Genomic DNA, 15,007 nt, shown 5'->3' with positions numbered 1-15,007 from the left:
CTCCTAATCTTAATTAGCAGCTGAATGCAGAATTGTACAATGTAAGAGAGTAGAAATTATAAAAGAAAGAGGTTTTTAGAAGATATTTCATACATTTGAAATAAGTAAAATTAATATTACCACTGATAGAACACCACATCAGAGAGTTGTAGATAATGCAGAAGATTAGCACACAATTAGCCAGCTTTTATATACAGTGTGACACTTGCTTGTAAGAAGTAAGTATTCTCCAAAGCAGTGTCAAGATATGTAAATGGATGATTTGTTTTATCATTCATCACAGCCCCTAATAAATTCAAAAATCATGACTTCTATAGATACTAAAAATAGGCTCCCAATGATACAGGGAGATAGCTTCAATGAAGGATGACTTTCTTTTTCTCTCTCCTTTTCTTAAACAATTCAGTCTTTTCAATGACAGCAATTAGCACTACCGACAGACAGGCAGCGATTAGGTATATATTTTAATTATTATTCATCCTACTAGTACCTCGAAATCAGATGAAAGTCGGCTATTACCCAGGTGATGTGTCAGTCTTAATCCTGCTCACCTACGCTTTACAAATGTAAACTATGTCTTAAAGGATTTTCTAGTATTAGTAAAAGTGATGACACATTATAACATGCAGGCAATTAATTGCTTTCCAGCTTCTTATCGACTTTAAAAACCTGAACAAAATGACCTTCTGTCCATTTTGTCCAGGTTACCTTCACTCAAACCCTTCAATCAAATACAGGTTAACATTTTATGATTCCGAAATTTCAGTTTTTATCTAGGCCATATTGAAGGCTTTGATCTCTTATAAAACTTGGATAGACATTAAATACCCTGTATGTTATAGTGAATATGCCCAGTTCTGTGGAACAAAAAAAGTAGCTGTGTAGGAATGTAGATGTTTGATACTACGGGTCCCAAGGATGTATGAATGTGGGTGCAGGTGTGCATGCATGTGGCATTTTACCCCATCAGGAAAAGAATACAGAAAAAAGGACAAACTAAAAATGTTTACCATATAATAAAGTATAATGAAGTAAAATAGCAAACACATTGGAAAATACATGTAAAGAAAGATATATACTTCATATGAATAAAGATATTTATTACATATTAAATAAATCTGTCTGAAATCCCATTGTATCAAATGTAACTTCCTTATTCTGAGATGTGTTTCTATAGTTTAGAAGTCGAATATCTTTTACTGCCTTTCAAATGTTTATTTATACCTCTTTTCTTTTTTGAAAATTATTTGTTTAATTTTATTCATTATTATTATTTTTTAACTTGACCAGAGAGAGAAAGAGGGAAAGTGAGGGAGCAAGCCACCAAGTCTGGGACTTGAACTGCGGTTGGCCATGTGGAAGTCCAGCACCTTAACTACTGTGCTACCTGCTGGTTTCTATTTATATCTCTTTTCAATGCCTCAGTTTGTTCCTGACCCCGTTCTTCAAATGAGAACAGTACTGAAATGGCCTGGGGACTGACATAAGGAGTCTGATGGGAGGCTCTATCTAAATTCAAACCATGCTAGAGGTGTTAGGAGACCCTGAAATCTAATTTCAGGTGCCCAGGATCGGTGAGGCACGTTGGACTAGAGGTGCCAATATACCATGCTTCAGTCTCAGATGCAGCCTCATATCGCCTCAACAAATTGGTGTAGAGAAAGAAGATGTCGTTGGCCAGAGCCAGCAGATTGAGATGGGACATGTAACCAGTTTCTCTGTGTCTGAAAGAAAGTGAAAAATAGCCAGTGTAGTGAGTGTTTTTAATTTAAAAACAATTTGCTATTGGGTACATGTGCTTACCAGAGAGAGAGAGAGAGAGAGACAGAGGGAAAGTGAGAAAGCACCCCCAAGGGTGTGAGGGCCATGTCACAATCCCTTCTCCTTTATTCTCTTAGGATTCTGAGCATGCACACACACGTGCCAGGTGTATTTTTCAAGCCACTGGGTCTGGGACTTGACCTGAACTGCAGAATTGGCTATGTGGGATCTAGCCACTTTCACCATGCCACCAGCTGGCCTTCAATTAAAACTTTTTTTACTCTGAGATTAAGGCCTTACAGATCTTTGTGGTTGTATATCTTCCTCTTTGTAAAATCAAAAAGTTCGGCAACTATGAATAAGGATTAGAAGTGCTTATAGGCCATAATGCTGAATGACTCCCTTTGACATTTTTAAAAAATAATTATTTACTTAATTTTATTTATTATTATTATTTTTGAATTTGCCATAGGGCACATGCACTCATCAAAGAGACGGAGAAAGAAAGTGAGAAAGTAAGCTGCCAGGTCTGGGCCTTGAACTGTGGTTGACCACGTGGTAGTTCAGCACCTTAACCACCTTGCTACCTGCTGACTCCTCCCTTAGACATTTGAACTAAGGGTTATCAATAGTTCAGAGCAGATATAAAATATATGAAAATTTTAAATAAAATGGTTAGAATTTTATGTGTTTGAACAGAAAAGTAGGTAGTAACTATTTCTATACAAGGCGTTTGGAGGATTTGAAGACGCTTGCTGCACTGACCAAGTCTTATTTCCACTCATTTTTATTGCATTTCTTTGTGTTGTATTATAAATCATCATTTCTTTAGAGATTGATTGTATTTCTTTTTTAATAGAGATTTTTTTTTTCTATAGGCTACATGTACTCATGCTGGAGACACAGAGATAGAGAGACAGAAAGCAAGAAATCACATCCCAGGGAGGATGGCCATGCCACAATCCCTTCTCCTCCAATCATCCCCTTGGGATTTGGGGCATGCATGCACATGCGCCTGGTGTGAGTTTTAAGTCACTGGGTCTGGGACTTGAATTGCAGTTTACTATGTGGGAGTCTAGTGAAGTAACCGTTATGTCAACCGCTGGCTCTGAGGTTGATTGTTCTTAAAGAATTATTCATGTTTTAAATTTTAATTGTTACTATTTTTTAATTTGACCAAAGAGAGACAGAGAGAGAGAAAAAGGGAAAGTGAGAAAGTAAGCCACCAGGTCTGGCACTTGAACTGTGGTCAGCATGTGGGAGTCCAGTGCCTTAATACCATGACATCTACTGGCCCCTATAAGTTGTTTTTTTTTTTTTTTTTTAAGAATTATTTTATTTAACATTTATTTATTTATTTGACTTTGACCACAGAGGGACAGAGTGAGAGAGAGAGACAAAAGGAAAGTGAGAAAGCAAGCTGCCAGGTCTGGGACTAGAACTGCAGTCTGCTATGTGAGAGTCCAGAACCCTTAACCATCACGCCACCTGCTGGCCTCAGAAGTTGATTTTTAGTATGGAAGGTTTGGTGTCCTCAGACAAGTACAACTTTGATTTGACTGCGTTGTATTTCTAGGGCCTACCTACACGCAGCGCTAAATGGAGAGTAAGTTCACGACCATCAAGGAGAGCTGTATCTGGCTGGGTGCAGACTTTCAGAGGCCAGGGGCAGGCCAGGAAACAACAGTCACTCCCAGAGCCTTCACAGTCGTCTTGATGCCTGTGCTAAGAACTGCCTCTTAGGAGCAGTCTTTGTTATTTTTCTTTCTTACAAGGTTGTATTAGTATTTATGGTTGGTCTTTTACTTGGGAGAAGTCTTTTCTTAGTGTAATTTGCCAAAAGTGGCTTTATTTGAACATTTTTTCTTAAAAAGGAATTGTTATTTTAAAATGACACAAGTAATATGAAAATATATCCCTTAATCTCAGTTCTGTAAGCTAAACTGGTAGGTTTAAAAAAGTCAGCTTTTATAGGAAAATGAACACTTAGCAATTTTTTTTTTTTTTAGAGAGGTTTTTGCTATAGGGCGCATGTGCTCGCCAGACAGACAGAGAGACAGAGAGATAGAAAGCGATAAATCACCCCCCAGGGGGGATGGCCATGCTGCAATCCCTTCTCCTTGGTTCTCCTCTCGGGATCTTGGGCACGCACACACATGCGCCCAGCGAGAGTTTTAAGCCACCAGGTCCGGGACGTGAACCGTGGTCGACTACATGGGAGTCCAGCGACATAGTCATTACACTAACTGCTGGTCCCAACACTTAATAACTTTATCACATTAATTTAAACATGCTTAGAAACCAAAAATATTATATTTTAAAAAGAATCTTTAAAATTTTTTAAAAGAATTAATTTAATTTATTATTATTATATTTTAATTCAGCAGAAAGCAACACAGAGAGAGAAAGAGAAAGAGAGGTGGGGGGGGGGATGGCAATGAGGGTCTGTAACTAAGGGGAAGAGAGAAATGGGCATTGCTAACCAGTAGACGCTTGCATCCTCTAGCAGTTTACGATTTTTTTTTTAGAACTACTTATTTAATTTTATTTGTTCCTTCATTTATTTTAATTTGACCAGAGAGAGACACAGAGAGAGAGAAAGAGAGTTAGAAAGCAAGCCACCAGGTCCAGGACTCGAACCATGGCCCACCATGTGTGAGTGTCCAATGCCTTAACCACCATGCCACCTGCTGATCCCTGTGAGGGAGTCTAGCTTTAACCACTGCACCACGTGCTGGTTCCCAAAATTTTTAAAATTTACATTCCATCATTGCACATTTTTACAGCACATAATATGGCTTTTCAAAATGTGTAGGTAGTACCTGACAACCAAATAGAGGGTAATACCATATGCATCATTACTGATATTTAGTATAATAGCAAGGACGAGGCCATGTGCACTGCTGCCCCACTTCTAAATTTTTTCTTTCTTACTTCTAAATTTTTTTTTTTTTTGGAGAGATTTTCACTGTAGGGTGCGTGTGCTCGCCAGACAGACGGAGAGAGACATAGAGACAGAAAGCGAGAAATCACCCCCCAGAGGGGATGGTCACGCCGCAATCCCTTCTCCTCCATTCTCCTCTCGGGATCTTGGGCACGCACGCACACGCGCCCGGCGTGAGTTTTAAGCCACCGGGTCTGGGACACAAACCGCGGTCGACTACGTGGGAGTTCAGCGACATAGCCATTACGCTAACTGCTGGTTCCCTCTTACTTCTAAATTTTAAAGCAGTGTTTGGTGAGATAATGGAGCAAATGATTGAGGATGAAAGTACTGAGGCTTCCCATACAGCAACACTGTTATCTTTTTGGACAATATTCCAACCTAAACTGAAGTGCTTTGCTTGGGAGGGATACTGCAAAATATCTCAGGGTTTTTTAATTTTTTAATTTTTTAAATTTTTTTCCTGATTCCACTTGGAGCTAGAGTTGGAGACTGTAAGGAAGGAGGATTCTGAGGGACCGTACCATGTTCATCTCTCAATACTCATGAGAGATGAGAGAGATACTCATGGTCAAGAGAACAGACCTTTCTATTTACTGGAGTCCCAGCTTGTTTACTCTTAGTTATTTCAGGGAGTCTTGGAAAGCAGACAGGGACCAAGAAAATAGAAAGAAAAGGAGATGGAATTTCATCCTAAGGGTTGGGCAACACTGGAGTCTTATCTTGCCAAACCACACCGAAATCTCTACTGGGGTCTCACAGTTAAGTGGGTTCCTTCAAGGGTATCTGTCAAAGACTTTTTGTTCTCACTTTGGGGAAGAGTTTTGAGCAAGGAAATTTCAAAATGACATAAAAAACAATGAAATAATTTTTATCTCCAGGGTATAATAGTGTTTTTTATTATACTACAATTCATTGCTATAGTGGTACCATTGGCTTTTCAAGTGATTTTCTTTTTGATTGTCATCTTTATTCTTGCAATAGTTTACAAAGTATGTATAACAGGGATTATTGACTCTAATTCACAATTATGAAAAATGCCCCAAAAGATGAAAGTGGCTTGTCCAATGTTATAAATCTTAGCTAAGTAGCTGGCACATGTCAGAGCCTTAATTACCGACTTATCTAGACAGAGACTAAGGCAGAATCACCATCAAAACTTGGTTCTAACTGCTTGCTCTGAATTACTTCTAGTATGTCACCCTGCTTCCTTTTTATAAAATATTTCAAATATGCAAGTTTTTAATAAAGCAAAAGACGAATATAGTTCTCATATTTTGTGTTATTTGAGAGCAAGAAGGTAAAACAGTAATAGCTGTAATTTACTGAAGTTCTTGAAAGTGCCATCAATTTCTCACATTTCTTTACATATGTTATTTCCAAGCATGTTTGCAAGGTTGGTATTATATTTTATAGATGAGAATAGTGAATCTCAAAGAGATTAAATAACATGTCTAAGACAACACAGCTAGGTAAGTGATTGAGTGGGGTTCCCACTTTGGTAGGTCAGAATACAAGCCTCTTCACCCTTCTTCCCTAAGGCCCAGTTAAGGGAACGGAAATAACTATCTAAGAACTAGGGCATTATGAAGTTTTGTAAATTTTATAAAAGCTATGCTTGCAAAGAAATTAATGGCAGCCTGATTAATTAAGATGAATTCAATTATTGTCTATTTTAGTCAGATAAAAAATGCACAGATTAATATATTGTTAGCTAGTGTGTTTTTCTTGGGGAGATATTTGCAGAACATTACAGGATATTTTTGTTGTTGTTGTTAAAAATCCTTAATGAGGAAATCCAAACAAATTTTGTTATATTTGTCACTTGGAATGAGATTTACATGAAGAACTCCCAATTAAAAAATGATGAACATGAATGTTTCTAGTTTGGGCCAAGTACTAAATTCCATGTCTGTTATTTGTGGAGAAAATTTTTCATTTGTTATTATCTATGGACCTTACTACTTATATAATGTTGGGAGTCATGTGTTCATTTGGACAGATGGACGGCATAAAAATATACAGGCACTAAATACACCAAAGTTCCTCCAAAGTCTAGACCCTTGAAAAGGGCAATTAAGAATATAGCTACCCCATGAAAGAAGAAATGGAAATAGCAATACAGTCAGAAAATGCCTGCATATAAGGATAGATTTAACAACTCACATTTATGTATCCATAGTATTATGAGGAAAGGTTTAAAATACTTGGGCTTTCGAGTGATGAAAGTATTTTTTTCACGTATAGAATAATAACAGTGAAAGCAGACTGGAGATATTATAACACTACTACGGGGTTATACAACATAATCCTATCTGGTCAAAACTCTTTTCGGGCGCAGCCAGGGTAGGACAGTGGTAATGCAGTGCTCTGCGATGCTGGGAGCCATGTGGAAGACAGGTTTGGCTTTTGAGTCAACCTACACATGCTGGGTGTGTGGTCATGCCTGTGATCCTGATTGTCTAAAAGGCTGGGGTGGGAAAAGGTAGCAAAGTGAGACTCTGTCAGGAGTGCCTGTCTATGTCTCTTTCTTCCATAAAAAACATTGGAATTTATTTATTTATTTATTTTTGCTATAGGGTATGTGCGCTCGCTGGAGAGACAGAGAAAGATAGTAGGAGGGAAAGTGAGAAATCATCCCACAGGAAGGATGGCCACATCACAATCCATTTTCCTCCTGGGATTTTGGGCACACACACACACACACACACACACACACACACCCCCAGTGTGACTTTCAAGCAACCAGATTTAGGACTCAAACTATGGTTGGCCATGTGGGAGTCTAGTGTCTTAACCACCATACCACCTGCTTGCCAGGAAATAAACTTTAAAAGCAAACAAAAAACATTAACTCTCTGGTCTTCATAGTCCATCATGAGGGCTGATAGAAATTACCCACCGCACAGTCCTATGATAAAAAGTCTGATAAAGAAACACCTGCAGGGCCAGCAGGTGGTATGGTGGTTAAGGTGCTGGGTTCTACGTGGCTAGCTGTGCCATGCTCTGAGTCCCAAATCTGGCGGTTTTAAAAAGTATGCCAGGTGCACGTGCACACATGCAAGCCCAGAAACTCGAGGGGACAACGGAGAAGGGATTGAGGTAGTGGCCATCCTTTCTGGGGGAGAGAGTGATTTCTCACTTTCCATCTCTTTTGTCTCTTTCTGGAGAGCACATACACGGTATAGTTGAAAAAAAAAAAAAAAAGAGGAAGAAAAAAGAAAAGACCAGACCAGACCAGACCAGACTAGACCAGACCAGGGTATTTAATTAATGAAAAGTGGAAGAAAACCAAGGTCAACCAGTGCATTCACTTAAATATACATATGTAAGTAAATGATTTGACTGAACAATTACTGTAGTTTGGGGTAGCTGATATCAATTACTTATAATATTAGAAAGGCACATATCAATTTTAAAAATTTAGCAGGATATCTGTAATAGGAATATAAAAGAGAAAAGTGGGCTGAAAGTTAAAAAAAAAAAAATGGAAGCCTGTTTAATGAGTCCTCATTAGTTTTCCGTTCACTGGCCCTTAGACAGCAGAAAGAAGTTTTCTTAGCCCGAGGCTGGACCATGGCCAGCCCCTGGGTTTCTCCCAGCTCGGTGTCTGGCAAAACACCATTTCAGATTTTCACTTCTCCCCCTACTGGCAGTAGTAAGCCAATCCATATGAGAATGGCACATACTGACCGCCTTTCGAGAAGGAAAAGGATGAAGCTTCCTTCTCATAATTAAACAATACCAGTGTTAAAGAGCTGGTGGAAAAATCCAACATCAGGGAAGAAGAATGTCCTAACACCAAGGGCTTTTTTCTTCAGCCAAAGTGCCTACTATGTATTGTGTACGCATAGAAAATACTCTTCAGAAAGCCTCCAAAGGAAGGGAGCGTGCAAAAAAGTATTTGTTCTTCAGAAGGGTTTTCTGTTATTATTTTAACCTCTCTAGTTTTTTTTATTCCCTCTCAATGCTCTGCCTCTAGGCAGGGAGTGTGGGGGTGGGAGATGGTGGGGACTCAAGGTAGAAAGGCTCATACCCATTCATCTCAGCATTGGAAAAAAAACCAAGTCTCACCTCTCTCATCCATTCTCGAATCGTTTTGCCAGCTTCTTGATGCCACACGTTGTGAACGGAGTCTGTCAAGGCCACAGCAGTTACCTTACTTTTCACATCTGCTTCCCGTTGAATCATCTGTTTTAAAAAAAGGAAAATAAAATATTGGCTATAATTTTTTTCCTATGGGGTACAGCCTGCTTAGTCATAGAAAATAATAATAGTGTATTACAAATGAAAAAGCAATGTACATCTCCGGTTCTAAGTTACTCTTCCCTACAACGAACACATACACTATTCTTGTCCAGAGAAGTGAAGAGACCTAATATTTTCTTTTAAAAAGATAATACCACTTAAGTCTCAGAACTACGCAGCTCTATTATTTTCCATGTGGTTTGACAATTCAAGGATTAAAGGGATCACAGGGGAATCCCTGAGGGTTTCTTTTGCAAGTTTCTTCCTCCGCTTCCTATTTCAGTGCTTTAGGGAAGTTAGTACCCAGGGGGTTCGGTTTGTGGTTAGCTACTTAGGACTAACTTCTACTAATTTTCAGTAGATGGCACATCAATAAAGAAAGATATCTTGCTTTGACTTCTCCAATTAATTAGCCTGCTCTTCACCATGGCCCTGTCATTCCTTGCTGTTTTAAATGCCCACAAAGATCCTTCTCTTTCAAAGCCTATCAATATCATTTTGCTTTTTAATATTTTTTATGCTAGCAAACTACTACATTTTAACTTCTTTTGATAAAATATTATTTTGATAAAATTAGACATCTTCTAAAATTAAAAAAAAAGTCACTTGGCTTGAAGATACTGATGAACTCATCGCTGGTCTGTTAGATGAAGAAATTGCAAACCAGAAGTTCTACATCAAAACAAACAAGAAAGGTTTTAATCTAGTAACACTAGTGACCCTAATTTGGCACAATAAATGCAAAATGGCTTAATTAAAAATTATGGTTAAAGTATGATAACAGCCCTGAATTTCGCAGTTACACTCTTTTCTTTGCATCAACTGTCTTTTCTCCATCTAACTTCTTCTGAAGAAGAAAAAGGACAATTTATCATTTGCTGTTAACTTATGAATTGTCTATTAAAAATATAACAGTGCACTTAAAAAAAGTGAAAATTCTTTTATTGTATTTTTTTTTTTTGGGGGGGAGAGATTTTCACTGTAGGGCGCGTGCGCTCGCCAGACAGACAGAGAGAGACATAGAGACAGAAAGCGAGAAATCACCCCCCAGGGGGGATGGTCATGCCGCAATCCCTTCTCCTCCATTCTCCTCTCGGGATCTTGGGCACGCACGCACACGCGCCCGGCGTGAGTTTTAAGCCACCGGGTCCGGGACACGAACCGCGGTCGACTACGTGGGAGTCCAGCGACACAGCCATTACGCTAACTGCTGGTTCCCAAAGAAGTGAAAATTCTGAATAGTGATGAAAGCTTACACAGAGAACACTGCAAGCCATGCTTCTGATACCAAATAATGCCTGTTGGTACTCTGAAATAAAAATGATCCTGTCTCTTTAAAATTTTTAAAAACCCTGCATATGCACATCCCCTCTCAATGAACACTACCTAATGGGAATCTAATTCACTGTTAAAGCTGCCTCAGCAGCATTTCCGCATCTTAAATCTTGTGCCTTACGTTTTCTGCTTATATAGTGTGAAAATCTTAAAATCAATATTGGTTATCCACATCATAATACTACTGCAAAAATTCACCTTGCAATAACAATAATATTTTCAAAAGCATAAAATAATACTCTAATTTAATACTTCACATCAATTTTTTAGTAGTATGCTACCTTCTTCTAGATTTTATTTAAAAAAATGGATTCTCATTTGTTCATCCTAGCACTAGATTATAAAAATTTAAACCAACATTAGCTAATAAAAAAACAAACAAAAATCAAAAAAAAAAACCCTCTACAACAGTAAATCCACCTGGCTCATGAAGAAATTATATGTCCTTCCTTACTCTCCTTTTCTAAACAGTAATTCTTTTCGAGATCTAGAGCAATTGTTGCTGAAGTTACAAAATAAGAACATGGTTTTCTGGTGTTCTAAAAATATGCTTGCATTTTAAAACATCTGACCTGGATTTTGTTGTGGTGGTTGTTAACATATGCAGATTTATTTAAGATGATGTCTGAAGACATTACATCTCAAGAGCCATTTGAGAAATGAGATAAAATGAAGTAATGAAAAGGCTGAGGAGTTAGTGCAAAAGTGGAAAATCTAGGGATTAAAATTCTACAGACTGGAAAAATACAGGAGTTAGAGGTGAAGTACCTTTGGTCTGTGTAGCTGGTTACCATTTCATACGATGGAGGTGGGTGTGATGATGTGCAATTTTGCTTCCTATCACTACAAATTATCTTTTTATTTATGATAGTGAGTGAGTGAGTGTGTGTGTGTGTGTGTGTATGTGCGAGAGACAGAGAGAGAGAGAGAGAGAGAGAGAGAGAAGCGCCTTCCACAGGTCTGGGCAAGTGGTAATTCCCTTCCTCGGTCTTCTAGTCCTTCAGATCTTGGGCACTTGTAGGCGTGCCTGGTGTGTTTCAAAATGACCAAGCTGGGGATTTAACTTCTCTTGAGTGGGGATCCAGTTTCTCTTGAGTGGCCCATAACTCTGCACCACAGAGCTGACCCATACAATGCACATTTATGAAGTAGAAATGGAGGGGAAAGACCGATTACTATTACTTTTTCTTCCAGAGCAGATTTAAATAATTAAGAAACTGACAAGACAGGTGAGCTTAGCAGCATGCAGGACCATCTGGCACGATGACCAGAGGATCCGAGGGCTGGCGCGGGAGGGCCAGAGTACGCCCTGGCTACCTCTGCTCCCTTTCGTGTGCAGTGCAGCCCTTCCACAAGGCTGCTACCATCTTTCTCCAAAAGTCACGAAGACCTGTTCTGTCCACCTAACTTCCCTCCCCAGGCTTTTTCCACGGCCCCTAAATGATGTACTTGCATACGGTATGCATGAGTACCTGGCCAACTCTTCCAAATGCCTCACGCCATCCCCAGAGTTCCTCATTTTCCTATTTGTACTCATACACTGTTGTAGTTTTTCCCTGGATTTCTTTTTTTTCCCCAGAACTCTTCCATGAGCTGAATTCCACAAAGGAAAACATGAAGACTCTGTTTCTCCCACAGGGACACACGTTCATTTACTGTGAAGAGGTCGATGTTAAAGGGACGCTCTGCCATGGAGTCTTCGGCGTCTCTCTGGTCTGGGGCCTTGGGCTTTGGGACTGTAACTTATTTCAGAACTTCTAACCTAAAGCAGAAGGGAACTCTGAATTGGGCTGGTTTCAACCTAACACAAAAGAAGCAACAGATGATTTCATTTTTCCATATTTTCAACATGGTATCTCTGACATTCAGAATAATGACTTCTTATATTTTAAAGTTTAAGGGGACCTACTGAAAGAGGCCAGTGTGGAGACCAGCAGATGACATGATAGTCACATCGCTAGACTCCCACGTAGTCGACTGCAGTTCAAGTCCCAGACCCAGAAGCTTAAAACTCACACCAGGTACGTGTGCACACGTGCCTGAAATCCCGAGAGGAGAATGGAGAAGGGATTGTGGTGTAGCCATCCCCCTGGGAGGTGATTTCTTGCCCATGGTCAACTACATGGGAGTCCAGTGTGATTATCCCCCTGAGAGGTTATTTCTCACTTTCTGTCTGTCTGTCTCTCTCTCTCTGGCGAGTACACATGCCCTATAGCAAAAAATTCTCTCAAAAAAGAAAAGAAAAGAAATGAAGAGAAAAGAAAAGAAAGAGGCCGGTGTGGGTTGGGGGTAGGGTATATCTGTATGCGTGGGTCTCTCTATGTATTTCTCTATATAATAGGTTGTAAACATGTTTCTGAGGGAAATGTCTTAGTCTTCCATCAGCAAAAGCCATGACCTTTTCTTAAATTATAACATGTGTTACACATATGCACTTTGAGGGGTACAGCATGTGAATTGCTTGTATAGGAAAAAAATACTCCGAAAGAAAATGAAATAATGCATGTTTCTTTCAGATTAAGATCTGACACTACTGCGCATTTACAGACCCAAGGATCATTACTACTGTATGAACGTGAATGAATCATCATTCTGGTTAATAGTACAGTTGAGGTTTGAGATGCCTTTGAATATATATGTGTCACACACACACACACACACACACACACACACCCTCACTAGCTCCCTTTAGAGCTCCCTGAGTTAAGATTTCAGATTAAGTTGTTGCAAAGGTTTGAGAAGTATGAAAAGCTGGCAGCTTTTCTTGCTTTCATTATGCAGATTATAACTGCACCCAGCCGCTTCTACCTGAGTGTAATCTTTAGGTGGTTAGAGAACTACAATATTTTACCACCACCATCTCCTATCACTTTACACTTCTGCCTGTTTATTTCCGTCATATGGCACTGTGCCCTGTGCTCTCAGGCCCACTGGGGTACACATGTGCCCTGTACCCCGATGACTAATTGGCTGACACTGGGCTGGCAGAGCCTTCCCTATTAATGCCACAGACTACTTCTTCTTCTTCTTCTTGAACATTCTTTTGGACAAGTGTATGCCAATAGCATGCTACTCACAGAACGGTTCTCATCTTTTGCTATAACATTAAAACCTTGGTTCCATCACCCAAGGCACGGGCACCTCTAGTGATGATAATGAAATACATACATCTTGGTGATGAAATGTGAAGACCAAATTGTCCGGCGGGAAATTCACACCAGGATGACATTTAGCTCTCAAGCTACTCCACAGTTCATACCTCTGGACTGTATTTTCTAGACTGCAGTATGCGGTCTTCCTGAGTTAAGTGCAGTAGTTAAATTCAAGGACTTCGGAGTCAGATTCCTTGAGTTTAAATCCTTGCTCTGCCACTTCTGGTATCTGGAGTACATTATTTGAGATTTTTCTGTGCCCCAATTATATCAGGGATATGTGACAGAAAATGATGACTATACTTTAGCCATAGGGTTACTGAGTATTAAATAAACCGAGTGAAAACCTGGCACATAGTATACAATTAGGCTAGGTAATCTTGGGACCAGCAGAAGGTATAATGGTTACATCACTGGACTCCAACGTAGTCAACCATAGTTTGAGTCCTGGACCCAGTGGCTTAAAACTCTTACCAGGTGTGTCTGCATGCATGTCCAAAATCCCAAGAGGAGAATGGAGACGGGATTGCGGCATGGCCATCCCCCTGGGGGGTGATTTCTTGCTTTCTGTCTCTCTGTCTCTGTGTCTCCAGTGAGTACACATGCCCTATAGCAAAAATCACTCTCTAAAAAATAAAGAACAAATATATGCATACAAACTACTCCATATATGTAAACTAGTGCCTTTTCTCACCCATTTAGAAAATATTACCAAAGCTAACCTTGTAAGTGAATATAATAACAAACATTTTTAAAAAGCCATATAGGAAAAACTTTATGAAGGCCTGCATTTTCCTTTAATTACATGGTGCAATACTTCCACAAGCACATGGCTAAAGGGGAGAAAGCTGATCATTGCTTATTTAAATCCTACAATCAGAAGGCCCAGTCATAGCACCATGGCACTGGAAAATGAAGACCTAACTGCTGAAGCAGTACTGTGGCAACTCCAACTCCACCTTCCTCCCACCAGTAAAATGTTTCTGACTGACTTGAGCTGGTAACAGGATGGAGTGAATATGGTGGGGGAAGCAGTCGCTGTACCACTTTGTTTTCTATGTAAGGGGACTGTATCTGACTATGTTTTTGAAAAGATAATCATAAAGATATAAAGAATGTCAGAGGAAGGCAGTTGAGTGTAGATGCATAGGCTTTCAAATTAGATGTACCTCTTTTTTTTTTTTTTTTTCATTGATCATTTTAAGAATCTAAAAATGGGGGTTAGCAGGTGGTGTACTGGTTAAGGTGTTGGTCTCCCACATGGCTGACTGTGATCTGAGTCCCAGGTCTGGTGGCTTGAAACTCAGGCCAGGAGTGTGTACGTGCATGCCCAAAATGCTGAGGAGAGAATGGAGAAAAAGGGATTGTGGCATGGCCATCCCCCTGGGAGGCAATTTCTCACTTTCCCTCTGTCTGTCTCTCTGGCAAGCATATACACTCAATAGCAAAAACTTCTCTTAAAAAAAAAAAAAAAAAAGAGTGACCAGCAGTTGGCATAATAGCTATGTTGCTGGACTCCCACGTAGTCGACCGCAGTTCGAGTCCCGGACACAGTGGCTTAAACTCA

General features: G+C 39.6%; 1 protein-coding gene across 3 annotated transcripts in view; it reads right to left on the bottom strand.

Annotated features, from left to right (window-relative positions):
• The window catches only part of ARB2A (ARB2 cotranscriptional regulator A), a 473,507-nt gene that overhangs the window by 216,097 nt on the left and 242,403 nt on the right, over positions 1 to 15,007 (bottom strand). For all 3 annotated transcript variants that reach the window (XM_006164516.3, XM_027766702.1, XM_027766701.1), the window contains one exon: positions 8,780 to 8,896. In XM_006164516.3, coding sequence (XP_006164578.1) covers positions 8,780 to 8,896 — 117 coding nt within the window. The remainder of the gene's footprint in view (positions 1 to 8,779; positions 8,897 to 15,007) is intronic.

The sequence above is a fragment of the Tupaia chinensis genome, unplaced genomic scaffold, assembly GCF_000334495.1.
Source record: "Tupaia chinensis unplaced genomic scaffold, TupChi_1.0 Scaffold143642_1, whole genome shotgun sequence".
Lineage (NCBI taxonomy): Eukaryota > Metazoa > Chordata > Mammalia > Scandentia > Tupaiidae > Tupaia > Tupaia belangeri.
Note: the sequence above shows the minus strand (reverse complement) of the source record. Positions and strands in the feature narration are given on the sequence as shown.